Consider the following 27,140-nt stretch of genomic DNA (forward strand, 5'->3'; position numbering starts at 1 on the left):
CGACACAGCTGCAGTCTTCCTCGGGGATGTTGTCCCACAGGCCTGTTAAGGAAAGGCCAAGCATATCCAAGCCTGCAGCAACTTCTGCTCTTCCGCCTGCTTTTCCTGTTGGTAATGGATGTGCTTCCAAGTGCAGAACAGCCCTGCTCTGAGGGACAACCCCCCGCCCAAGCCACCTCTCTCCAGAGGTGTCAACACTGCTGCTGGGGTCTCCCTGTAGTTGTCTCATGGCACAGAGCGCTGCCCTTAAGCTGCGTAGGGTGCTGGGGGCTGACAGCCTCACATGAAGCAGCTAGAGGCGGATAAACTGTCTTTTTTTCTCCCTCCCTTCCTTCCTCAGCTGGACGAGCTGGAAGTTTAAAAAAAAAAGAAAAAGGACAAGGAAAGAAACAACTTCTAGAGTCACGGGCGGGGGGGAAGTGGGGAAATCTTCGTCATGTGCGTGGCGTCGGCGAAATCGTCCCGAGAAGGAAGAGCAAGGTCCCACCGCCCCTCGGCGGCGCCGGCGGGGTGGGGGCGGGGGGGCGCAGCGCCGCGGAGCCGCCCCTCGGCTCCGCTCCAGCCCCCCGCGCCGCCGAGGCTCCGCCTTCCCGGGGGGGCCCCGGGCCCCGAGGCCCGTCGGGAGGGGCAGCAGCGGCCGCGGGCCGCCGCTGTCTGCGGGCCGCCGCCGTCTGCGGGCCGCCGCCGTCGGGCCCTCCCTCCAGCGCCGGGAGGCGGCTCGGCCCCGGCGGGCAGGCCAGGGCCGGGTGGCACCCCCGTCCCGCCTTCCTCCTCCTCCTCCTCCTCCTCCTCCTCTTAACTTGGGAGCGGCGCGGGGGCCGCGGCAGCGCGGGGCGGTGCGCTTCGCCCTCCGCCGGCGGCGGCGGCGGGATGGCCTCGGCCGTGTTTGAGGGCACCTCGCTGGTGAACATGTACGTGCGGGGCTGCTGGGTGAACGGGATCCGGCGGCTCATCATCAGCCGGCGGGGCGACGAGGAGGAGTTTTACGAGATCCGCACGGAGTGGTCGGACCGCAACGTCCTCTACCTGCACCGCAGCTACTCTGACCTGGGCCGCCTCTTCAAGCGGCTCCTGGACTCCTTCCCCGAGGACCGTCCCGAGCTGTCCCGGTCCCCCTTGCTCCAAGGTTTGAGCAGCCCCCGGGGGCCGAGCCCCCGCTTTTTTCTTTTCTTCTTCTGTTTTCTGCGTGCTTTGCTGGCGTGCTGCCTTTCCCCGCGGTGGGGGCGGCCGGGGCGCTGCCCCCTGCCCCGCGCGGGGAGAGCGGGCCGTGAGCAGCTGGAGCCAGCGGGACCGCACCGGGCTGGGAGGCAGGAAAAGCTGCAGAGGCATTTTGGGCTTGGAAGCCCTTCCCGGGGCCTTTTATTTATTTATTTATTTATTTAATTTAGATAAATGCAAAGCGGAGGTGAAAGGCTGCCCCGCAGTCTGGGGGGCTGAGCCGCCATAGAAGCGGTGAAGTCGGGGTTCCCCCAGGAAAGTGGCCCAGACCCCCCCCCCCCCTCCGGGTGTCCCCGTCTGTGTGGGGATGTTGTGGTGCAGGCTGCGTTTTGGGGGTCAGAAGGCTTCTTGTTGTCAGTGCCCCCCTTGCTGTGGCCTCCCCCTGACGCTTCACCAGGGATGTGTGAAGGGCGGATTTTGATGGGGGGAGAAGTGCTGTTGCTGAAAAATCTCTGCATGTTGGTATGTTGTTTGCCACAAGGAGGAAAAAAAAAAAGCTGCGGCGCTTGCTAGTGGATGGAGCAACTCAGGGAACTGAAATAATTCCTTGCATAACTTTCTTGAAAACAGGGGCATTGCACCAGCAGTTAAAGCCATACTCCTTTTTTAGCTTCTGAAGTGGATTAACCAAATTTAAGGGATGTCACCCATACTCAGGCTCATCTGTGCAGAAGCAGAATGTACCTGTTAATCTTTCTGGGATTTTTGGTTTTAATTTGTTTGGCGTTTGGGGGATTTTATTTTAGGTTCATTTTATGTGTTTTGTTCTAAAATATTTCAAGCATGTGAGGTGGTGTGGAGCATCTGCTTACTGATGTGTGCTTATCATTTCCAGTCTCCCCACTTGTCTGAGTAACCACATAAATAAGTTGATTAAAGGGGAGTGGGGGAAGCCAATATGTTGTGTACATTTTTCTCTGAGAGAATGGGAAGTTCTCTGCTGCTCTCAGTTTCTCTTTAAACCTTGCAAATGTGAACCCCTTCACAAAGGGACTGGGTTTTGAAATTCTAGGGGTTGATTCTCTGCCCTTCATACTGATGTAAATCCACTGGATTTATTTCTGAGTCTTACTTTTGTGGAAGCAGACTCTGTGCCTTGAGATGAAAGGTAGCGTTGAGAGGGTGTCTCCCAGCTTAACTTGCCAAGTGTGGTTCTGGACAGGTATTTAAAGTGAGACGTGTCTTGTGGGCTCTGTCACTTGCAACTGCTTTTTTCTTTTGTCCTATCAAATTGTTAACCTCTCCTGGGGTCTCTTTTTTTGTCTGCTTTCCACTGTGCTCTGTGGTCATAGGAGTCACCGTCCTTTCACCCGCTGGTAATGGAAAATGCCTCATTTGTGTTGCTCTTGCTCATTCTCATTCCTTGGATGTGGCATCTCCTCTCAGCTGATGCTCGGTGAATTCTGCTAACACTTGCAAGCCCTGAGTGCCCTCTGCAGACAGCAGGAATACACTGCTTCAGGGGAATGGCAGCCCAGGATCTGCTGCTCGTCTGGGGTGGAGTGTTGGGCAAGTTTGAGGAGCTGTGTGCCCAAGGGCGACTGTCACCCCCACCTGGGTGCAGGCCGGAGCTGGAGGAGTCCTGTGTCTTCCTCTGCAGATCCCCCTGCTCCCACCTCTCAGCTCTGTTGCGTGCCAGTCAATAAGTGCTTGTGCCACGTCTCTGCGACTCAAGCAATTAGATTGCTGAGCAGGGGTCTAAAATACAGGGAAAATTTATTATGCGTTGTGGGTACCCAAACTAAAGTACCCTGGGCTTGATTTTTAGTAATGATGAGTGGCAGTAAATTCTAAGCAGCAAGTGTATGTGGTGCCTGGGCCTTTGCTTTAGAGGGTGTCCAGTGGGTCCAGAACAGCAGGGCACAACTGCCAGGATCACTAAAATTTGACTTCCCAGAGCACAAGTAGTGCTTGCACTTATTGGCTTTCTGGGCTTTTGAAAAGTAGTTTGGGAGCAAAGCTGGTGTGTGTGCTGAGTCTTGCCAGAGACAGACTCTGCTCAGTAACTGGGTCCTTGTTGGCCCTGGTCTCCTGCTCCTCCCAGCTTGCTTCCTCGCCATTGCTCAAGGCAGAGGAGGCCCTGCACTTCCTAAAGCCATTCACATTCCTCAGTGTCACCAGTCAGCGCGGTTCCTCCCCCGCCTCAGAATGTGTTGCAGCTTTTGCAAAATATTAAACTGTTTTCGTGTATCTGTGAGGTTTGTGCAGATGGAGCCGGATGCACACTGCACTGGAATACTGGTAGCTCTACTTGACAGTCCCAGGTAACACACACTATTTGCGCATGTACAGCTGGAAACACTAAGCATCCTCCTGCTAGACTCAATTCCTGCATAAAACCTTGAGCCAGTAACCTTCCCTTATCCTTATCTCCAGGAATAGACATACTGACTTCATTAGAATCTGAATGAGCAAAGCATCAGTCCAGGATTTGAGAAATTGAAACCTAATATAAGGAGATAGTTAGGAGGTGGGGGTTAACCTTACAACAGAGATGGAATAAAAGTCAGGAGTAGTTTCTAAGTAATTACAGTGCAATTCACAGTGTCAATAGTACTCTGTTTAGAATTAAGCTGCTCTAAAGAAAGTTTATTTTGCAGGAGTGGGACATGAATGTGCTTCTCTGCGTAGAGAATATTTCATCATACCAGCATTTTGAGATGACTGGCTGCAGCCTTATAGTGGATACATAAAAATCTCATTTAACCAAATGACATCTAAGCAAGGCTTTGGCTATAAGTAAGGATTGCATGGAGCATGTCCTATCTTTAGAAAACTTTTGGGGTGAATATGATTTCTTCATGTTCTCTTTTACAGCAGAGGTCCTGCTGCCCACACTAAAGCTCAGTGTATTTAGCCCAACAAAAACACCTGACAAACTCACACTCTTGTGTGTCTTAGCATTCAGTCATATACTTCTGTGTGTGAATATTCTTATACATATATATGTATATACGTATGTGTGTGCATGTTTATCTTAGGCTTTCTGACAGTAGCTGAATATTAGTTGTGCCTTTTATCTGGAGGAAGTGGTAAAACATTGCAAACCAAATTTGCATTGCATTGAAGGAATCCAAAGTTCCTGCAGATTTGCTTAAGTAGCATTAAAGCAACTAGAATTTCCTACAGTTTAGTCAAACTACAGTATGTAACATTTAAGGGATATGTTTGAGGAGTGAAAGCTTGAGCTATTTGATGTTATTAACTTCTTAAGATGAACTTTTTTTAATATGCCAGCAATATTAGTAATAATTGGTTGTTGCCATTATTGTTGGTTTCAGCAGAGTATGGCTTTCACATGTCTTGTGACATGTTCATGTCAGCTCTTGTCTTGGATAAGTGATAACAGCACATGGCAAAGTGCACTTCATATGTGCATCTGGAATGTATTATGATGCTAAAGGCCAAGGACATTCAACAACACAAAGCATCTTAATACTAAGTTGGTAAACAAGGTTAGATATGTGCATACCTGCAGGGTGATTAAGTATGATTCACTGTGATGTTACAGTAACTTGCTAGTATTTTATTTGTATCTGAAATGTGCCCATCCCTTGGCCTAGGCAAATGCACAAAAGAGGATCACAGAAAAACACAGGCTAGTTCACTATTAACAGAGCTAGAATGCAGCCTGTTACTCATCTGTCTATTTGCCTGTATCTTCGAAATGAATTACTTTTGTATTTAAATAACTCTTCATGAGAAAGGCAGCAGTATGGACCTAGGGCTGACTTAAATTTGGTGATTTGGAAATAGTTGCAATAGGCCCAGTAGATACTGGAAATGAAATATAAACCTGGAAAAGTTCTCATTTTTATTTCTCCTGTTAAATATTACTTCTAAGGAGTTCTTGGTTAAGATTTATCCTAGAACTTGATCCAAGCCATGCAGTCAAATGCCTGCCTCTTACTTCAGTGTAGGCAGGATCAGATCCTTGAATGCTTAACAATGAAGCCAGAAGAGCTCATTAGAAACCTCTCAAAATTTTGCCCTTAGAGTTGGTAGGGTGTTTTCTGACAATACTAGTCTGCTAGGATTTCACTGTCTGATACTAAGGTTATATTGCCTTTTGGAAGCTCAGATGCTCTTCCAGTATGGCTGTTTGTGTTGTGCCTCCATGTAGCGCCTGATCCTGCTCAGATACCCTGAGCTATCAAATCAGAAATTCGCTTCAGTCCTACAGGGTTATTTTACTAGATGAGACCTCTTTTTCCAAACTGCTCTTTCCCTCCCGTTTCCTTCTTTCTCTCCCTCCCATGACTCATTCTGTTCTGAGTTTTGTTTTGTGTTGTTTTCTTTCCTCTTTCTCCTTTTTGTTATTTTTAATCTCTGGCTGTTTCTCCATTTGCTTTCCCTGAACTGCTTTCTGTTCCCTTTTCTTGCCTTCAGGTTTCTCTCCCCAGCCTGCTGGCACCCCCGATTACCCATGGCTCATGAGAACTTTTCTATTATCTTCTGCTGTGCTGGCTCTCAACCTCTTTCAGCCCATAAAAGTTAGTCAGTGGCAGTGGAGTTTTTCTGTAGAAACTTTGCATCTGTAGCTTGTCTCATGGCATAGAGGAATTTACTCTTCACCTGTAGCAAACCCTAAGCAGTCTTTCACAGATGACTAATGCTAAACTGTAGCTCTGTGGATTGTGTCTGCCCTCCAGCTTGGTTGCCTCATGTGGGAAGCAGATGATCAGCTGTTTTCTGTGTCAGAGTTGCTGTGCACCAGGAAGCACATGGGCAGCTCCTCCTGGGCTGCAGCTTGGAGGACTTGCATGAAGCAGAAGGCAGTTCCTAAAGAAAAGATTCAGCCCAGGAACACTGTGTTTTTTGCACGGTTTGCTGTGAATGTTGTATTCATAACTTATTATATATGCTGCATTATACCGTTGTTGTTGTTGTTTACAAGACCATGTGGGAGTTGGATTTATGAGAAGAGGGAGCTCCACAGAAGCAACATAGTGTTTTCCACAGACAGCAGCTGTTTCAGTGCTGTGACAATAAGATAAATACACTACATCTATTGTGCTCTTTTCATTGTTGCTGTTGTCAACAGTTCATTAGTGGAGCTTGCTCAGAGCTGCTGTCTGACGGACAAAGGATGCAGCTCTTAGTTATCAGACTCTAGCAGTACTGTATAACTGAAATTAAGTTTGGGGTTTCTGGATTTTTTTTTCTATTGGTTGAGTTTCATGGTTCATCTATAACGCTGAAGATAAATGAAGCTCTCTCTGTCATTATAATGATTGGCACAAACTGTCTTTCTGTGATGGACTGAGGCAACATGTCTGGGAGGATTTTGGTGGAGAGGAAAGGAAGTGAGATTATTTCTTTCCTGATAGTTCTCAGCTGTTAACAAACCATCACTAAAAATGGTTTTAGGAGCTTTCATTTTTCGTCAGGCTCTGACTGTTTTGTTCACTTTTATCTTGTGCTTCTTTGACATATTTCTGTTTCTTGTGGCTCATCAGACATCAAAACAGGGATCTGTGCTGGGAAAGTCTGTCAAATGCTGTCACTGGGAAGTGCCATTGCCCTGGAGAGCTCCTAGGAGGTCCCATAACTAATAATGCATGTCCATCAGCTGAAGGCCTGGACTTGTTTGCTTTTAACTTGCCTCCTGTGCTTTGTAAGGTTACTTGGGCATGCCACTGTTCAAGTAGTCACAGTCACTTCCTTTCACTCTGTGGTTACTCTGCTTTGTAATCCCTGCTCTGGGGGATTTCAGTTGGACAGTTGTACAAATAGTACCTTCTTTCATCTTATTTTTACTTCTGTCCCTAATATCTCCCTCAACAATCAAGTTTAAGAAGGCCAGCACAACATACAACAAACTTCAAAAATCCATACCCTCTACCTGTCTTTTCAGCTGTCATACTCTTGTAGCTTTTTCCTAGGGAATGCCACCAAGACAGGTCCTGTTAGTGATATTGCATGAATAATAAACCATTTGTAATGGCTAAGGGACTGTAGGGGCACAAGAGATGGATGGATGGATTTCCCCATGAGGGGAAAGGGCAAGTATATCTGCCCCAAGAGAGGGGTGTCACAGAATTAGGAGACATCCTAATATCATAGAATAAGAGACATCAAAGGGGATTTGCTGGAGCCAGAGTCACCAAACTAGTGCCATAGCTAGCTCTAGGATCCTATCTCTAGTGATGAGAACCAGATGTTCCAGAAGACAGCGTAAATAACTGGCAGAGAACAGAAAAGTGATGATGTGATCTCTAGTAGTTAGAGATCTGATATCCCTTATTGTCTGTAATTATCTGTCCTTCTCTGGATCTTTTCAGTTTTTGGACTTAAGGAGTTCCTGTGGTGTTGCAGAATTATTGAAGAAAACAAGTTTTCTCAACTGCTGTTTTTTGGATTTCCTACCTTTAGATGTCCTTTGTCCTTGTAACAACCTTTTAGATCCTCCTCTTGTCCATGCAGAGGCAAAGCAGTAATAGGTGGGAGCTGTTTTGTCCTCCTAAGAGTCCAGTCTAAGATTGCTAATGCAGTAGTTTGCAGACAGCAAGGTTCAGGGAACGTATGTCTGTGGGAAGGAAGGGATGTTACTAGGGCACCTGCTGGGAGGAGAGGGGCAACGTGGCCATGAAGCAGGGACAGATGGTAGCTGAAATGGTATTGAAAAGAGCTCAGTTCAGCAGAGGGGAGGAAATGGGAAGCAATGCAGAGGAGTAAAATAGGAGGAATGATTGAGGTAAGCTGCCACCTTTCAGCCATCATCCATGTCCCAGCTCAGTAGCTTCAGTTTCTGCATTATATTGTGGAATCTCCATCCTTGGGATATTCAGAATTTGACTGGACAAGGCCCCAAGCAGCCTGATTTTGATGTTGGCCCTCCTCTGAGGGAGGGACTGAACTAGATGACAACCTGACCTCCCTTCCAGTATTCATTATTCTGTGATTTTGTGTATCCCTTCTTATGGCTGGAATCTTCCCACTATTGTTGCATCCTCATCCTGAGCCGTGCATGTGTGCACATGTGTTAGAACATAGCTGAGGGGAAGAAGGAGGGATGAGGGTACAAGGTTTAGAGGGGAAAAAAAAAAAAGGTTGAGCATGGCTGTGTTAATGAATAATGGAACTGGGGAAAAGGGACATATCACCTACTGAAGTCATATGGCGTATGGTCAAGAGAGAGAGTAGAGTAGCAGTCATCTGTGCAAGACAGCTTATGTGTCTTCCTGAAGATCTGAAATCCCTAATTGCCTCTCATGGACTTGTGCAAAGGGGTGAGGATGGCCTCAAGATACGAATCTATAGGCCTTAAATCCTTCTTGTAGTATGGAATTAGCAAAATGTGGTAAGATTTCTTCCTGGATTTATCAGCTGTTCCTTTTTTCACTTTGGTATCTATTCTGTGGGCTTCCTCTTAGGGCATGAAGACAGGATTAGGTGAGGAGCGCTCAATTCAATATTTTAATCTTCATATACATATTACAGTACATTGCATTTAATAGTAACTCCACTCCATCTTGCACCTATCTCCAGAAAGGACACCTTAGCCTCAGCACATAGTTATTGAATTAATTTTGAGAAAGTAAGAGATCTCTTCGCATTTTTTGTTCCTCTTCCAACTGAGAGTCTCAATCAGAGTCCTTCAGACTGGAGGAACAGGGTTTGCCCACAGTTTGAGGTTGTGTATACCTAGCAACTTACAAATAGCAACATAGCACTAGAAAAACAGACTCCTTTGTGTCATCATCAAGAGATGGTGTGTGAGACATACTTGACTTAGGCATGAACTTACTCTTCCTTGGAAGACACTAGAGGATTATTGAAACAATTTGCTCGTCATGGACATCGGTCATCAAGATTGCACTGATTTCATTACAAGCCATGGGGCATGCGCTCCAATTCCTGTCTCCCTTCATTTAGTAAAAGCATACAGTGTCAAAGCATGTGATTGCCAAATTGTCATTAGTTGCAGATTTGGTGGCTCACATGGTAGTAATATTGCAGACCTATCAAGGCTTGTGCGTTGACATCAATAGTTGGCTCCTAGTTTATTCTCCTCCTCTGAGCTCATTTCTTGCTCATTTTCAGCTCGGGGCCTCTCTCCCATGCCATGACCCAGCCTGCCAGGTACACAGCTGGTTGCCTGATCTCCGATTCTCCTGCAGCTGTCTCTGGCACAGGGGTCCCAGAGCAGGAAGGACTCTGCAGACCTGTGTTGCTGTTTGTGCTGTGTTTTTCCAGAGATGCGTTGCTATGTGTGAAGTTGCTATGTATGCCTGGTCTCAAACTGTGGGCAAATCCTATTCATCCAGCCTGAAGGAATCTACTCGGGGCTCTCAGTCAGGAAAAGCCAGAGATGTCAAAGGGATTTTCTCCTTCTTTCTTAAAATTAGCTCATTGGCTATGGGAGTTGTGTGCACAGCAGAAGCCTGCTAAAAGCAAATATCCCAGATATAAGCAAGCACCACCCCCGTTTACACAGTGCTCCTATGGTGTCCCTCCCGTGACCCAGCATGTAGGCTCCCTTGTGCTCAGAGTGAAGAAATCTTAGAAGTCTGTGGTATTTGGCAAAAGGTCTTGTGGTAAAGAAGGAGCCAGAGGGGCTCCAGTTTACCTCAAGCCCTATAAACATAGGTGTTTATAGCATTTAAATTACTTGAAATGATAGTTAATTGTCCAAGCACAGTACGTGTAACAAGACGGACAGCAAAGTTTGCCTGGGAGGAGTTTGCACATGTTTTCAATTAGCAGTCAGACAGCAGCCAGGGCAGAGAAAAAGGCATGAGAACAGCATTTCACCATGACCTCACTAAGAGATTTCCCAGCTCTGCACTCAGCTCTATTGCATGACTGAACATGTGGAAGAAAGCACAACTGGTTCCTGGCTACTAGTTGTTTTATTAGCATCTTTACTTTTAGGGCTAACTGTCTGAATAAGAGTTTCTGGGGTCTACAAGCCCCAGTGGAAAGATAGGCACGTATTTATGGCCCATGCGCGGGGAGACAAAGGCTTCAGGACCCATCATACCTGCCAAACAAATGCTATGCATGTGGCCAGTGCATGTGCAGTAAATCCAGTACACTCTGGATGCATCCAGCCTGTCGTGCTGGCATGTCAGGATTAACGAATTGTGGAAGTGATGGACTGTTTGTCTACAGAGTCAGCTGGCATGTGTGTCACGGCTATTTATCCAGGCGTTGCAGTGTCAGGAGATCCTACGCAAGTCTCTGGCTTTTTTTTTTTCCTTTTTCTTTTTCCTCACCTCATCAAAGATCCTGTACAGAAAAAAGATGACAGGTGGTGGAGAAAACCCCATGAAGAGTAGCCCCTGCGTATGAGCCAGCTGTTGGAAAGTATGGGTAGTAGAGATGGAAAGCCTGGGTGCAATTGTAGTGCCTGGGTGAGAAAGGGGTTCAAAGCAGGCATCCTAGCCTGCAGTCTTGCTTCCCCTGCTAAGGCTGGGGTTTTCTGAGGTAAAATCTTTGACAATACCAGTTTGAGGTATTCCCTGCTGCTAAACTAATTATGCTGGCAAAGCAGAGGGAGTGGAGTGTTGTGGTGCAAGAGAGGAAATGAGCAGCAGGGAAGGCTGAGAGCGCCTGAAACCAGTATTGCCACTGGAGACTTCACCTTGTGAAACTGCAGTGTTACTTGTGCACATATATGTTGTTGTGGTTGATAACAGCAACCAGTTAGCAAGTGCTGAAAGAGAGCAAAACGAGGGGCCGAGGGCCTCCGATGCTCCTTGCTGGGTAGGCAGGCAGTGTCTTGCATGGGTTAGGGCAGAGGCTGGGTTGTTAGCAGTCTCATGAGTTGTTGGATCATAGCCTATGACTAACTGGTAACCACGAGGGCATCTGTTAACTGTTACAGACTCTTAAATGATGATAAATAAGGGCCTTACAAACTTTGTAGCTATTGTGGAAGAAATTGCAGGGCTTACATATATATGTATAAATATGTTTATAATATATAATATTAATATAATAAATAGTCAAGCGGTTTCCATGTATGTGGATTGTTAGAAGTATAAAGAGGAAGGCTTTAACCCAACCAAACTGAATTCCCGGTGACTAATTGTGTAAGGTCATCAGCTTTACACCCCAAAGCTGTGCTTCTGTAATCATTATGCGTGTACATGGGAATTTGTCCAGGCAGATGTATCACTTACTCTTCTTCCTACGCTGTCTGCCTTTTGTTTCTGATATTACTAAAAGTTTCAGTAAGAAACAGTTTTTATTGTGTCAGATGTTACATGTTTTCTGTGACAGCTTCCAAGTAGGAGTGAGGGTTTGCATGACTGGTTGCTTTCCAAGAGCTAGAAAGAGCAGTATCAAGGGGTGGAAATTCCTCGTGAATACAAGAAGCTATAAAACCTCCTACTGGGTGATCTGTGAAAATGCCACAGACTGATGGTCTTGTCTGACTTTCTCTTGCTAAAATATAAAAAGGCCATGTGGAGCTGCGGATGCTTTCCCTGATTACTAGTGAGAGAAAACCTTAACTGCCTGGCAGTTTTTCCATAGTACGAGAGCTCAGTGTTGTTGGTGAGGTGGGGGCTTTTTCTTGGTCTTTTTCTTTGCTGCTCTGAATATATTTGTTTGGTTGAAAGTACCCTTCTTCCTTGTAAAATACTAGTTTCAACAACACATGTTAATTTGGGAAAAGGTCTGAGGTCCAGGGTGGATTTGAGAGAAAGCAGTTTAGTGCCAAATCCCTGCCTGGTGGGTCAGTGGTGAGGGTGTTTGTCTGGAACATGGGAGCCGCAGTCCAGAAGCTTCTTCACTGAATATTTCAGTATTTGAACAAACTGGAGCAAGACCAGCAGGAGAAGCAGAGGCACTCTGCAGTAGCTGGCACCGCAGTGGTTAGCTTGGGTGTCTCTGATGTGGGCTATGGCAGAGCGACAGCATGTTTTTGACATCGTAGGTGGGTGCCTGAGCTGTGAGGAGTTTGGCAGCTTTTTCTGGGAAGATGAAAACACTTTGAAAGGTTTGAAGCTCGTTCTGATGTGGGATGGGAATGTATTTGTGGAGGGGTGAAGCAGTCACACCCAAGCCTGCTCATGCCCAATAGTTAGGAAGATGAAGGGCACCAGACTATGATTCAGGTCTATAATGCCAAGGCAAACCCCAGCTAATGCAGTCTGTATCAGTTGGCCCATTATTTCAGAGAATTTCCATGCAAAGCTACTCAACTGTGGTATGCACCAGGCAAAAGAAGGACACCCTGCTACCTTGCTTATATGCTTGTTGGTGTGCTCTGGTCTCCTGCCAGAAGAGGTGTATGAGAGGAAGAAGTGGTAATGAAGCTGGCAAAAGAAGGCAAAATGAGGGACTTGTAGAAAAGCCTGCACAGCAAGACTATTTTTGTGTGGGACAGCAGTCAAATAAACCTGGTTGCTTTGGAGACAATCTCTGCTTTTATTTAAAGCTGTAATGGGAGGAAAGCTGACAGCTTAAAAGTCACACCTTTGTCTGGAAAGTTTGTATGTGCTTGTGTCACAGAAGTAACAAACAGTAAGAATTTGTGGAGACTGAAACATTTTGTCATTTTTTCCCCCCACATTTTGTGTGTTTCACAGCTGTACATTCACCTTTTACGCAGGGAGGTGCCGATGCACTTAAAGCAGTGCTCTGAGAAGAGTTCAGCACTTACAGTTTTAGTATATTGAAATGGTTTCTCAGAGGCTCTTTTACAGATTTTTAGTTTTGATTTTTATTTAGACCGTTTTGATTTATTGGTTGTCGTCTTCTCCAGCTGTTTGGATTTTTTTTTTTCCAATAATGAAGCTTGTTAAATGTTCATGCATGTGTGCTGTTGCTTGGAAAAGCCACACAAATGCAGAGGGGCATTATTTAGAGGGGCATCTATTTAGAAGGGCATTAGAGGGATAGGAGGCTTTGAGGCTAGGTTCTCCTCGTATTACCTGTATATGCATATAGCCTGTGTTACATCTCCGTAAATCTCTTAGAGGAGAGTGAAGTTACAGATTTCTTGCAAATTATACATATGAAATACAGTATTACAGTAGCAGTTCCCCATATTGAGCTCTTCAAAACTAGAAGCATTGTACTGCATTGTCCTGTAAAATTTGCATTATAATCCCTTCTGCAGCTCTGTGATAATTCTGTGATTTTTTTTTTTTTAAAGACAAACAAACCCCAAAACTTTGTTTTGCACTTGAAGAACATGGTACTGAGAAATCATCCTTTGCCCACTGGAGTTTACATTCAGAGAAATACAAGACTGTTCTTGAAGTCTTTTGTTTAGCTTGTGTTTAGTCTTTTCCTCTTATCTGTGGGTTGTGTTTTTTGGTGGGTTTTTTTGCTTTTTACTGACAGAAAAGGGATGAATCATGGCTTTTGGAAGCAGAAAACAGTTTGATTATCATTGCTGTGGGATTATCATTGCTGGGAATGCTGTGTAGTACAGCTGTGGGTGAGGGAGTAGGTGGCTCTGCTTCTGCTTGTCTTGCAGCTCCTAGATATGATCACAAACAGATGAATTTGTGCCAGGCCTGCATCCATGCTTATAAATATGCCCGCCTTAGTTTGGGGTACATGGTTTATCATCAGTATGGGTTAAAAGATTTATTTCTGGGAGGTGTGATGTTTCAGGTTGTTCCATGTCTTCTTGAGCAGCTGCTTCTGGCTGCTGATGTGTATGTGCACATGAAAGTGTGTTTTTGTCTTTGCTCACGATCTGTTTACTTTGTGTCTAGGACTCATCACAATAAAAGAAGCGCACGATATAGAAGCTAGGCTTAATGAAGTGGAAAAGCTTCTGAAGACCATAATAAACATGCCATGGAAGGTGAGTATGCCCAGCTCCATGTTCAGCCCAGCTTCTGACTCCTCCTTGATGGTGAAATGCACTCTCATGAAGATTAGAAAGTGATGGGCTTCACCAGACTCTGAAAGAAGCAGCAGTTTACTGAATAACTTGAAGTGCTGAGTGCCAGGTCTGTGTAATCATAGGTCCAGGCAGTTGCTTGTGATAAGTCTTTCTATCCTAGTAAGAAGAGTTGGAAAGGAGGAAATGAACAAAGAAAACTGTTGGTTAAAAACAGATGTCTGTTTCTTTGTCTCTTTTTAAGTATTCAAGATCTGAAGTTGTCCTCACGTTCTTTGAGAGATCTCCATTGGATCAAGTCCTAAAGAATGACAATGTCCATAAAATTCAGCCAAGCTTTCAAAGCCCGGTTAAAATATCAGGTAAGAGTGGTTAGCTTTGTACAATGGACACAAGAATTAAGTGATGGAAATTGCTTTATTTTTTGTTTTCCGCATTCCTTCTCTACCAGCAATTCAAAAGATGGTCTGCTTTATAGTAGAGAATGTACAGTTAGCCATGACAAACTATTCAGCACACATTCAGGCAATAAAATGGCAGATGAAATTCAAGGCTGATAAATGCAAACAAGTGGACATGGGGAAAATGCAATCCTCACTATAGTCACACACGATAGTGCTATTACCACTCAGGAAACAGATTTTGAGGTTATTGATACAGGTTTATGTAAATGTAAGCTCAATGCCAAGCAGAGATCATAAACAGCAGTTAGGATATTAGACATTATTAGGAAAGGAGAGGAGAACAAAAGATGAAAGGAGCACAGCCTTCCCCATCTTGAATACAGTGTGCTCTTCTGGTGTCTCCATCTCAGAAAGGATATAATAGAATTAAAAAAAAATACAAATAAAGGACAAGGTTTCGAGCTGAAGAACAGCTTCTCTATGAAAAAGGTTAAATAGAGAAGGACACTTCAGCTTTGAGAAGAGATGACAGAGTTGGGGGGTATGATGGAAGTATGTAAAACTGAATGGCAAGAGTCCATTGCCCCGTACACCTCAAAACACAAGAACTATAGGTTATCCATTAACGTTGTCAGACAACGGCCATTAAACAAAAGAAAAGTTACAGTTTTGTTTTGTTGTCATACAGAGCAGTTAAGTAACAGAACAGTATATTGTGGAATCAAAAGTATAAATGACTTCAAAATGGAATTAGACAAGTAAATGGAAGAAATGTGCATTGAGGGCTGTCACAGGCAGAGACTCTGGAAGTTTCTAAGCCACAGATTGCTGGCGGGTATACTGGAGAGCAGTTTTATACTATACTTGCACTATTTTAGTCCTTCCCCTCTGAATCCACTACTGACCATTGCTAGCGGGTGTGTGGACTTCTGATGTGCCTAGTTTTGTATTTCTATATTGAAAAGTTTCCTTTGGGCTTAAAAGGAACTTCAGACTTCTTAAGAGCTTGCAGTCTCTGAGTTATCCCATGGTGTGGCTGTAACAGAAGAGAGTGGTGTCAACAGAAGAGAGTTATTTCAGAGAGTGAAATGCAACATTGTCCTCAGAGGCGCATAAAGTGTTTAGCAAGAAATACAGGTCATTTTTCATAGATACTAATGGTATATTGGTTAATGGCCAGCCAGTATGCTTACATACTAAAGATATAACTGTTGTGTCTTAAGGATCGATCTTACCCACGGGGTAGATTTTTGTAGCCGATCCTGAGCTCTAATTCTAAGCAAGCTAGTCATCTTTAGTAGTGTTAAACAGCTATTTTTTAAATTAGATTGTAAAGGGCATGCTAGCCCACTAGTAACTATTTGGAAATGTACTTTTTAATACAGAGTGTTAGTGAGAAGAGCGGTCTAGCCAGCCCATGGGCTGTGTGCCTTCTTGTAGGGCTCCGTGTGAGTGCAGGCTGCCACGAGCACAGTGTCTGTAAAGAAGAGCCCCCAGTGCCCTACTGCAAAGGTCTTGCCCCATCTGTGACTAGAGAGGTTTGGATGATGTCCGAGTTAATGTAGAAATTACAAGTAAAATTTCTCACATGCAGGTTCTTAGCGTCATTCTTCCGAAGGCAAAGGCTGAACGTGGTTTACTCACTGTGCTTCTAAATGCCTGAATGTGTTCTCAGCACCAAACCTCAAGGATGTATTCAGTGGTTTCCATGTGAAATGTGTTGCTACTCTGATAACAGGGGCTGCCAGTTATGAAATGAAGTGCCCTCAAACTATATGCTATAAAAAGTGTTTAAAAGCCTGGCTACTATCATCTGATACATTGCTCCTTTTGAAAGCAGGCAAATATCAAGAAAGATATCTTTGGAGTTGTGTTGGTTAGAAATTGCAACATTGGTCTGGTTTGACTTTTTTTGCTGTTTTGAAGGGTTTCATTTAATTTTTGTGAAGAGATGTACCCCCCCCCTCAGTTACACATACTCTGTGGTGCATGACTGAGTATACGGTGTGGTGGTTATGGCAGATAGAAGATGACCACGATAAATCTGTAAATACAGTGTGAGGGTGTCGGACTGGTAGGCAGAGGCTAGTAGCAAAGAGAACCCTCATGTTAGCCTGTATGTAGAGAAGCTGTGGAAACCATCCTAGCCAAGCAATAACATGTTTTGTTTTAATCCTAAATTGATTTTAATAGATGTGTCATACCTAATTAATTGGGGGAAGATTTCTTTCCTACCTGTACAGCAATCCAAAAGCATCTTGTGATAATTAGCTTTATCATTTAAGTGGTTACCATAAAGAATTTGAAAACATAGACTGAAATCTGATGGCAATTGATATTTGGCTCACCTGAATGTTGCACACTGGAAATAGCTTCAGTGTCTGGCAGTGGTGTCAGTAGATGGCAGTAAATGTTAACTCCTGAAGCAGTTCACACTGCACTGAAATGCTGTTCTTAGGTTGTATCAAGGACACTAGGAAAGCATTGTGGCATTTATGTTGGTCATGGTGCAGCTTTCTAGGTGACCTGCAGAATCAGAATAACAGTAAAACTGTTTTGTGTTCTCTAAAACAACAAATTGTCCCCCACACGGTCCTGCCCAGAGTGATGGGTGATGGGGAAGGGAGAAAGGGACCCCTCTCTTAGATGAAAGCTGAGTTTGAATTTATGGTGTAAATCTTGTTCTGTTGTATGATGTTGGTTCAGGATGAGTCATGAGTGAAGTGTGATTCTCCTGTGATTCAATGTTTTTACCATCCCCACACATACTCTGTTAAAGTGGGCTGCAATAAAATACAGACTGAAAGTCAAAGATCACTTTTTCAACAGAAACATGGAAGTGAGTTCTGGTTTTACCTTTATATAGGAATATGTAAATGTGCACTTAAAAATTGCCTCCCTTCTTTCTCCTCCATCCTTACTCCCATGTTATTTGAACTGTATTGTTGAAATTTGTCTGTCTGGGACAAGGTCTTAGGGATTACCCATACTTACCTTTTGTGCCTACTAGATTTTCTGTCACAGAATAGTTTCCTTTTGTTTGTGCTGATAATGCACGGATATAACACAGGGTCCTCTTACTTTGAGGCAAAATCATGAATCATCCTACTTAAGTCAGGGCTGGTTTAAATTGAGAAATATGTTAACTTTGTGTTGGCCCTAGCATTCATGGGAGGTTGTGTGACCAGAAGAAATTTTTACTGTTTGCCTTGTTTGCCTTCCCTTGTCATACAGACTGGGATTAACTTCTTATTCACATCAAGTACTATTTTTAGGCAAAAAATCTCCCCTTGGTAGTAAGTCAGTAAAAATAGCTGTAAAATTTAGCTATGCTGGACTGATGGCATTTTACACTGTGAGAAAGAAGTAGATCAAGTTGAAAGCGATGTAGAAGAAGACATTGTTTTACCTTTTTTTAAAGATGGTGATTGAAATAACTTGGAAGGTAAGTTTGTATTTCATTTTTTCTGTCTTTTTGGTTTTTGCTTAATTGGCTTAAGCCTGGGATATCCATCTAGGAAAAACACAATTAAGAGAAGTGAAGGACTGCAACTTTATGGACCGGCTGCCATTCTGCTAAAGGTGATAGGAATTTTGCCACTGCCATTAATGGGACTTTGCTTCAATGGCAAGATATATTCCACAATGTGGTCTCTACATCATGAATTGATGATGCAAATAAAATTGTTTAAGATCTGGCAGATTGCAAATGTAAAAAGCTATGAAACCAGGGTGTGGGCCCAACTCTTCATTTCAGCAATCCTGTACAGATTTCCAATGTCATGTGCACATCCCTGTTCATAACCATGTCATTTACATACGATATACACTTATTGTCCAGCTTTTTTTACAGAACCTTTTGGACTTCCAGCATTTAAATCTTTTTTTTTCCTTTCTTTTCCCCACAGAAATCATGCGATCGAATGGATTTTGTTTAGCAAACACTGAAACAATAGTCATTGACGACAGTATACCCAATGGAAAAGAAAAGCACCTGGACATAGATTCAGCAGAACACTTGTAAGTATAGTTTGTTCATGACTGATTTGCTCAGCTTAAAATATACTATAGCTTTCTTTTTCCCTAGCAAAATGTTAATCTCTGTATAAGAGCAAGATTGGTGCAGTGGTCATTCTGACTGGTTAAAGGGCCTGCTAGCTAAGGCTTCAATACTCTCTCTATTAAAATGGATAAAATCGCTGCAGTGAAAATTAGTGACCCTGAGGAACATGGTCCTGTCTGTATGGAAAACGCTGTGGCTGTCGTACGGATCCTGTCAGGTGAGAGTTACACTGCAGGAATTTTTTTCTTTCTCTCATGATTGTGATGAGAGCTCCCTTGAGCCCAAGTGTGGAAACCCAAAACAACCTTTCAAATGGAATATCTTACTTAAATGGAAATAATTTGTTTGGGAAGCAAAACACCATCCTCAGAGGGGGAACACAGGCCTGAACTTAATCAAAGGAAGCTAGACAGCTGCTCTGATGCTTCAACGTGCTGTGACATGGTGAAGCATGTGTATTGCATTAAGGAGAGAGAAGTTAGGCTAGTCTTATTGTAAATTCTACCTCCTTATATACATAAGTACTCTGGGGTCAGAGACCTGTAACCAGTAAGGCTTTTATGTAGGTCTTAAGTCAGTGAGTATGTTGACAAATGGTTATTCACAGAAATCGGCTCCTACAGATATCTGTCATGGCAAGTGATTGATATTTTGCTTTAATAGTGTCAATGTGTTTCAGGTAACTAAACATTTACATAATTTTAATGAGAAACATTGACCTACTCTGTCATTAGGGCAGTTAGAATGATGGAAATGGCAATAAAAGCTGTCTGGAGTTTGATCTTTCAACATAAAACTCTGTCTTGCCATACTTGAAATATGATCATTGCCAGTTTGCAGAAAGGTTTAGAATTTAACAGGATTTTGTCAGAGGCTGGAGTGCAGCTTTGGCCCCACTGTAATTGTGTGAAGTCTTTCTATTAACTTTTAAAAGAACCAGGGTTTTATCACTTACTGTTGTGAACCTAGATCTTGCTAACAGGGGTTTAACACAAGACTGTAGTGATACGCTGGAAGAAATTCTACAAGGCCGGTTTCTGGAAAGTTGACATAGTTCATAGCGGATCATGTGTTAGTGCTGAGAGTAATAAGCCATTGGAGCAGATTACCAAGGAAAGGGGTCTGTTTTTTCTCTGTCTCCTTTTGATTATTTCAGAAAGTTTTGATTAAAACAAACAAAACAACAAAAAACCCAAACCAACAACAGCCTTGATTTTAAAAATCTGCTCCAGCCCAAGCAAAACTCACTGGTTGGGGATTAGAAACTGCTGTCATCTAATTGTTGTTCCACTATCTGTTCTATACTGGGAGTCAGAGTATATTAAGGCCAGAAGGTGTGGATATCATAAAGTAAATCCATGAAAATCTGTATGGTAGGCATGATTTCCCAGAAACTGCAGTGGAAGAAATAAATCTGGGATAACAGCCTGGCTTCATGCGTGTGTATTGTAACTTCAGGGGACAATCAAGAAATGAATAAATTTCAAATGTCTGTTGTACATGGTGCCCTTTATTTGCCCTTCCTGTAGGTGTATTTCATAGCTGGCAAGTAATGGCAGTGGTGTAGAGCAGCTGTTTTGTAAAGATTGAACTTTTTTCAAAAGCAAAAATTTTCTATATTGTTGCTTTAAAACGTAGGTTAGCAACTGAGAAAGGAAGTTTTAAATCTTTCAAAATCCTATGCAGTTCTTTTTTGGTCTCTGTAAAATTGGATTTACTGGATTGGTGTTTTCTGTTCTGAAAATAGAGTTAATTCCTTGTGGACTTGTATATCCTCAGTTGGGAACTTTTTCCTTTCAGCAACATTAAGCTCTGTATGACTTGTAGGTTTTGGCTGCACATGTACTAGAGTCAGATGTTTTGCAAAGCAAACCTGTATTTTTTTGGAGAGAATCACCTGGAACTTCAGGAGGTAGCATTCGTTTCCCTAAAGCCTTGCTGCACTGACTAGCTGTTGGATTGCCGGCAGTGCTATATATTGAACTGTCTGTGAGATGGAAAGTCTGATACTTGTTACAAAAGAAGGTGTAGCATTTTTTGCAAATTGGGGTTGCTTATTCTGAAGGGGTTGCTTTCTGTTCCCTTCATTTTCTCTCTCATTTTATCTGGTAGTACTTGTTGCATCGTGTCCTAAAGTACACTGTACTGTTGCAAAATATGGTAAAACCAGTGTGCTCAACCTCAATCTGGCAGAAATGGTCCTTTATATATGGTTCTAGAGTTCTGCAGTCCTTTTAAAAGGAAAGATTTAAAAAAAAAAAAAAAAGCACTCTAACTTATGCTTTGGTTTTGTTACAGGCAGGTGCCTTCCCATCTCAGGACTGTTTTCACTTCTGTCTTCTAGGCCAGCAATAGGCAGCAAAGGCTGTGGAGCTGGACACACTGCGCTTTTTTTTTTTTTTTTTTTTTTTTTTTTTTCCAAATTCACTCCAGTACTAAATGTGTGTTTTCAGGTCAGTGCTGCTGTTGTTGCAAGCATCTTGCATTCCGTAGGAGAGATTTGAGTGGATGGAGATGCCAAAGAGCAGAAGGGAGATGGTGCAGTTAGCTACAGAATGTTTCCAGGAAAACAAAGTCCTAGTCTTGACAGGAAAAGAAGATGCTGCTGTGGGGCCACCACAGTCTTAGCTGTAGATGGAAGGAGTTCTCAGATACTGCTCTTACATAGGCTGATGAGAGGAACTGCCCTGTTGTTTCACACTGTGTTTACACTGGGGTTATTCCTGTGAGTTGTGCTCCTGAGGAGCATTAGTGTCTGTGTACCTTGTTTTTCTCTTCTTCCTGGCAAATGTGAACAGTAACTCTAATGTATTGGAGTGAAACTGAGGAAGAACAGTTATCCTGCAGCACAGTAAGTAGGACCTCATTAACGACAGTGTATTCGTCAAGGTACTTTGGGAGTAAATAGCGAGGCCAGGGCATTGCAGGAGAAAATCCTTAGATTTCTGTTCAAAATGTGCTGTTCAAAATGTGCTGTGGTCCTCATAGTTGAGCTGAGAAGGACCAGGAAGGACTGTGGAAAAGAGACAGAGCTGTGTCTATACATTGCAGAATGTATAGACCATGCTATCCAGTAACTTGCAATACTTCTACCTGATTTTTAGGGTTGTCTGGGGTGGAGGTAGGAGGATGTCTGCAGTTTCCTTACTGCAGGAGTCTGACTATTTCATGTGAAGATGAGATGCAATTTTAAACAAAATTTTAAATCTTCATCTGTCTGCCTGCTATTCTGAAAATTGAAGTATGTCAGCCTAAAAAGATATTAGAAAATACATCCCTAAAAGGACATGTCCTATAGTCAGAGTCAGGTTAGAAATTATTTTTCCATCTTGTGCTGTTTTTCAGTTTCAGTTTTTTTTCTCAATCTATATGAGAATGAATCCAAGATCTTTCAAAATATTACAGAATGTGAGAGAAAAAAATTGGACAGTTCTTCAAGTCCATTACCTGATTGAGCGGAACAGAGATTTAAACGTTGGCCTGAAATGATTGCCTTTAACTGCTAGGCTCTCTGGGACAAAGAAAGATGTTTTCTTATACTAGAAATTCTAGCCTCCTTGAAACTGGATTATGTATTACTGAAGAAAGTGTATGTTTCAATGAGTTGATGCCTTCTGGTTGTGAGTGGGAGTGAGACAGTGGGGAAATCCTTGCAAAAATTCTGGTTATAACACAAGAGTTAGGAAATGAAGAGGAAAACACTCAAACAAGTGAAACTAAATTTGGAAGTGTTTTTTATATTTGGATGGTCTCTGGTTGTCAAAAGCTAAATCTCATGCCATGGGGAGGACAACAAGGATCTGTAGGAAGGATACTGTAGTCATTGTTTCCCATTTGTGTTAAACATTTGGCCTTGTACAAAAGCCAAATGCAGAGACAGTATCTATAAAGTGAAAGGGTGAGAGTTCTGAGTTCAAACTCAAGACAAAGGCAGTTTCCGTTCTGCTTTTGTCTGGGAACAGAGGCATTTTGTGCTGCTGCCAAATACTGTGAGAACGAAATGGAAGAATGTGGACCTCAGTTGCGTGACTCACTTTTCCATAGCTCACTTACTGCTTGCTTCCTTCATCACTAGTAACTCTGAAGACAGGAGAAGATGTTATACTGGTATAAACCATGGTTCTCATAGTCCTATGGTTTGTTTATATACATGTGTGTGTGGTGTGGAGCTGGATGGAATCAGCTCTGAATACTTTCTGTGAAGTTGTCCAGATACCACAGTGAAAGCTCCTCTAGATTCATAAAAAATCTTTTAGAGGTATCCAGAATTGCCTGACAAGAGAAGCTGTGTCCTAGGAAATCATTCTTTTATTAGTAGGAGGAGAGCCTTAGGGAATGAAAATGAATTGATAATGTTCTTGATCCAGGTCATCTTCAAATCAATGTGGTAACCAGGTGTCATGAGATATGAAGTTCAGGCATTATAATGACAAGTGCTGTGAACAGTCACTGTCATACTAGAAAAGTGCCACAGAAGTCCCTTTTACTAGAGACTACTAATGAAAGAGATGGAGAACTTACCCTCCTGGTCTGCCATGCAGCTATGTTTTAGCACAGGTTTAAAAAGGAATAGCCATCATGTTTTACTGAAAACAAACTGTTTGGCTTATTCATTTCTGAGTTAGATGGTTTGCTGTTTATTTAAGGGCATGGAGAGCAATCATTTCCATTTATTTCTCTACCTTCTCATAAGTATCATGTCCTGTTTTACAAAAGTGGCAGTAGATGCCATTGCTGATGTCTGCAGTGGATTACCTTAGCATAATGTAGGCTGATGTTAGATGCACTATAGCTTTGTGATTCAGAGTTGATCTGCATGGACCTTTCTGATAACTTGTGGTATGCGTTTGTGTTCCAAGCTGCCAAGAGAGGGGATGAGAGAGACACTGAAGCTTTGCAAAAAGAGTTGAGACTATCTTTGTCTTGCAAACTCAGCTTCACAAAGTTGAAGCTACAAATCAGCATTAGAAATACTTCTACTGCAACACTGCTGTGGTGTGAATCAAGTCCATATGTTATGTTTACTCAAACTTTAACTTGGGATTCTAACAGAAGCATCCTTGCCTGCAGCCCTTTTTCTAAATGGTCCCCTCACAAGTATCTATTCTCAAAGTTTCCAAGGATCAGTCTTCAGATATTCTAGCCTTTTCCCTCTCCCCAGTTCTTGTCTTCCTATTTCTTTGACTCAGATTTTGAAAATGAACATAATGCCTTTTTTCTGTTGTTTTCTCCTTAGGTTCGAAAGTGTTAGTGACTTTACCTCAGAGCTAGAAGACAGTGATGATCCAACAGCTTATGTCACCAATCTGACCTACTACCACCTGGTCCCATTTGAAACTGATATTCTGGACTGAGGCTTCTTGGGAACCCCCTCCACTAGCATCCAGCTAACCTCTTTGTCCATAGGCCCTGCTGTCTCCAGTGTTGCAGCTCTGTGAATAAGGTTGCACAGGCAAGACCAACAGTGGAGAAGTTGCATCAAGGATGCCACAAAGGCGGTTTTGTGGTCTGGCTTTCACTGTGTTTTAAGGAGACATCATATAAGGAGGTAACTGCTTCACTGCTGACAACAAACTCCCTTTCCTTGAAAGCAAGGCAGCAGTGGCCTCTGGGGCTCAAGAAAATCTATAAAATGTCCATGGCAACTGCCACTCAGAAACAGCTGTCAAAACTTGTACTGTAGTTTGCTGTTGGCCATGCTTCTTGACTTGCAGTGCAAGTTGAGGCTTCATCTTTTAGGACGCCACCAGAAACTTCCCAGGATGTAGTGACCACACTTTTTATGCTGTGTAAGTGAGAAGATGGAACAAAACAGCTGAATTTTGTCAGTTCCCTCTGCAATTTCTTAACACAGGTCTGGCAGGTCACTTTTTGCTCAGCTACCAGATGACTGGTGCCTTACATGAGATGTCAGAAATACCATTGAGTGCCTCCAGGAAACGGAACACATGAACTGACTGCTTTACTTCTTTTAGTCATGGGCTCTTGTATAATCACTGGAGAGATGACCACCTTTTCCTGAAATAGTAAAGCAGACAGCAGCTGGCATTGCAATGGACTGTGCATAATATTTGGGTACCCAAATGATTTCAGAGTTCTGGAGAAGCTGATGGGAAAGCTGAACTGCCCTACTAAGAACAGTGCAGGCTATAACAGGCACTTGGATATGAATTTTGTCATGTGGATAAGAAAATGGGAAAGATGCTTACAGTTGTTTACATCAGAGAGAGAATTCCCTGTGTGTATTCCTCCCCAGAGGATGGGGAGGAAGCCAATGAGATTTATAATGTGTTTGGACTGAAAATGAATGATAAGCTACAGTGTGTCTACAATGGTAGGAAAAACACTCTCTGCCTTGCTAACCTGGCTCAAGGCGTGTGTCTAGCTTTCTGAGAAATGCCTGTCAGGCTGGATGCGTGCTTCATGGTCATGTAATTCCATTGATTTCAGTGGAGTTAGGCCAGCAGGAGCAAGAGCGGGATTGGACCCTGCAGTCTCTTTACTACTGAGTAGTGCAACATTAACATCTCTTCTGGGGGGGTCTCTTGCTGAGTGCTCTGAACTCCCAGCTCAGATTGCAAGTGCTCAGCACTCAACATCATGACCTTTCATTGAGCTTTTTGTGATCTAATTGCAAAAATGAATTTGAAAGGATTGAAATGGGAAGGGATTTTGGACTTATTTCTTTGTACACGGGCTTTGCTTGGGCCTGAAGCAGTTGGTACAGTTCCCTTCCTTCTGCAGACTTTCATTCCTATCTGTAGAATAACAAACAGGATTTGCTAATGTAAATAATAAATTATTGAGAATCCTAATTCTTTTACACAGTATGTTTTTAAAATATATTTTAATGAAATAAAATATTACTCACCTTCAGTATATTCTCTGCAGCTTGAAACAGTGACTTCTATTTATTTTTCTTTGAGGACCCTTCCCCAACCATGCCATATCCTCTTTCTTTCTTCAGTAGTTTTGGAAACATATTTGAGTTTTCGCAGTTCTTTCTGGGCTCTGTGTGCTGCCCATACTACAGATATGGTGTATACTTGTGTGAAACCTCTTGGCATGACTGCTGATCTTGTGTCTAGGTCTATATGGTTTAATACCACTAAGTTTCATAGAGGAATCCTTAATTTTCACAACTGTGAGTGAAATTAAACCTGGCACTTAGGCTTTTGGAGAATAAAGCATATTCTTAATATATTAAACTTGCAGAATAGAATGGGAAATGTCCTTGTTACTCACGCAGAGACTTTCTGAGCAGCCTCTTGAATTGGAGCTGTATGGGGTTTTGTTTGTTTTTTTTAATCGCATCAGTTTTAACTCTTAACTGTCTGTGCTTTCATTGAACTGTGGTGGGGTAGAAACAGTATCTAGTAAACAAATGTGTTGGACTGGGAATTGGAATATTTGATCTCAATTCCTGGCTGTTGTCAGCCTACCATGCTGCTTTGGGGTAACTCTAGTTCATCTTCCCATGCCTGAGCTTTTCTTTGAGTAGTGTTTACAAGAGCACCTCAGTCTCTTTGGCTTTTCATGCAATATCATCCCCTAGTTCGTTTGAATGTTCCTGTGAGTTTTTAAACCCCCTGATAGCTACTTGTTTTTTCATTTAAAGCACTTCCAAATCTATTGTTTAAAAAAATAAATAGAGAAGTGTTGCTGATTTTTAAAATGCACAACCACATTCCTCATATGTGCACTAGCTAAGCTGCATGCACAGTGAAGCCTTCAGGGAAGGAGGAGTCTAATGCAACAGAACTAATCTACAAACAGAAGCTGCACCAGTCTCATCTGGGTTTTTAAAGAGCCATTTTTATCAAATATGTTCCAGAGGTGATGTCATGTGATCTATTTCACTTAGCTGAAATCCATTTATCTGATAAGTCAAAGGAATGCAAATGACCATGTATATTACTTTGTGCATAGAACCAATTAGAAAAAAAACCCCTTATTTGGTTAAATCACTGCAACTTTCTCGTGTGGACCAGGTCTCTACAACTGGAAGAGGTTCAAAGTATGATTTTTGCATATTGTCAATTTATATGTTCAGAACGGATCAGTGATGAAGTAGGACCAAGCTTGTCTTTCAGGAAAAAAAAAGGAAACTTGCCCTTACAATCCAAGATGCAGATTATGTATGCAAGAGGTTTTGTTAAAGGATGACTGAGATATTCCTCAAGTCAAGCACTAGAAAGTTATGAAATTGAATGTTAGTTTCCCATGGAGCTTTCTTGTTTGTGTGCATTATGATAGAGTTTTTTAGAGTTTTTTTCATTTCTGTAGGATTCTGTTTCTACAGCAGGATTGGTCCAGTTTCTCTGTAGTTCTCCCTTATAGGAGAGTCTCCTCCTCTCAGAAACAGCAGAATCGTTTAACTAACATTTTTTCAAAACCAGCAGGTCAGCTGGATGGTGATCTTCAGCTGAAATGTAACCATCTCTAGTTACACACTAGTGATGTCCTCCAGTGTCAGAAGAGAATGTTTTGCCATGAAGGTAGAAAAAGGCCTATGTGTAAAGCTTATGGTTATAAGTGTAGTTGGTTAAGCCAGTGCCAAAGAGCAAAGATATCCTTCAATAAATACAGTGTGATCAAGAGCTAACAGTAGAAATGTGAAGAAAAACAGAAAGTATGCACA

At 42.7% G+C, this 27,140-nt stretch overlaps 1 protein-coding gene across 1 annotated transcript; it reads left to right on the top strand.

Annotated features, from left to right (window-relative positions):
• Positions 1 to 578: 578 nt before the first annotated feature.
• PXDC1 (PX domain containing 1) lies at positions 579 to 25,375 on the top strand. The gene is made up of 5 exons (XM_026114913.2): positions 579 to 1,126; positions 13,902 to 13,993; positions 14,277 to 14,394; positions 18,345 to 18,456; positions 23,736 to 25,375. The coding sequence occupies exons 1-5, from the start codon at positions 871 to 873 to the stop codon at positions 23,851 to 23,853; spliced, it is 696 nt and encodes a 231-aa protein (XP_025970698.2). The 5' UTR covers positions 579 to 870; the 3' UTR covers positions 23,854 to 25,375.
• The last annotated feature ends 1,765 nt before the right edge of the window (positions 25,376 to 27,140 follow it).

Source organism: Dromaius novaehollandiae, chromosome 2, assembly GCF_036370855.1.
Source record: "Dromaius novaehollandiae isolate bDroNov1 chromosome 2, bDroNov1.hap1, whole genome shotgun sequence".
Taxonomy (NCBI): domain Eukaryota; kingdom Metazoa; phylum Chordata; class Aves; order Casuariiformes; family Dromaiidae; genus Dromaius; species Dromaius novaehollandiae.

Coding starts and splice junctions, on each gene's coding strand:
- PXDC1 (XM_026114913.2), top strand. CDS start 871: ATGGCCTCGGCCGTGTTTGAGGGCACCTCGCTGGTGAACATGTACGTG. Junction 1,127..13,901: donor CCGGTCCCCCTTGCTCCAAG/GTTTGAGCAGCC, acceptor CTTTGTGTCTAG/GACTCATCACAATAAAAGAA. Junction 14,395..18,344: donor AAGCCCGGTTAAAATATCAG/GTAAGAGTGGTT, acceptor TTTTCCCCACAG/AAATCATGCGATCGAATGGA.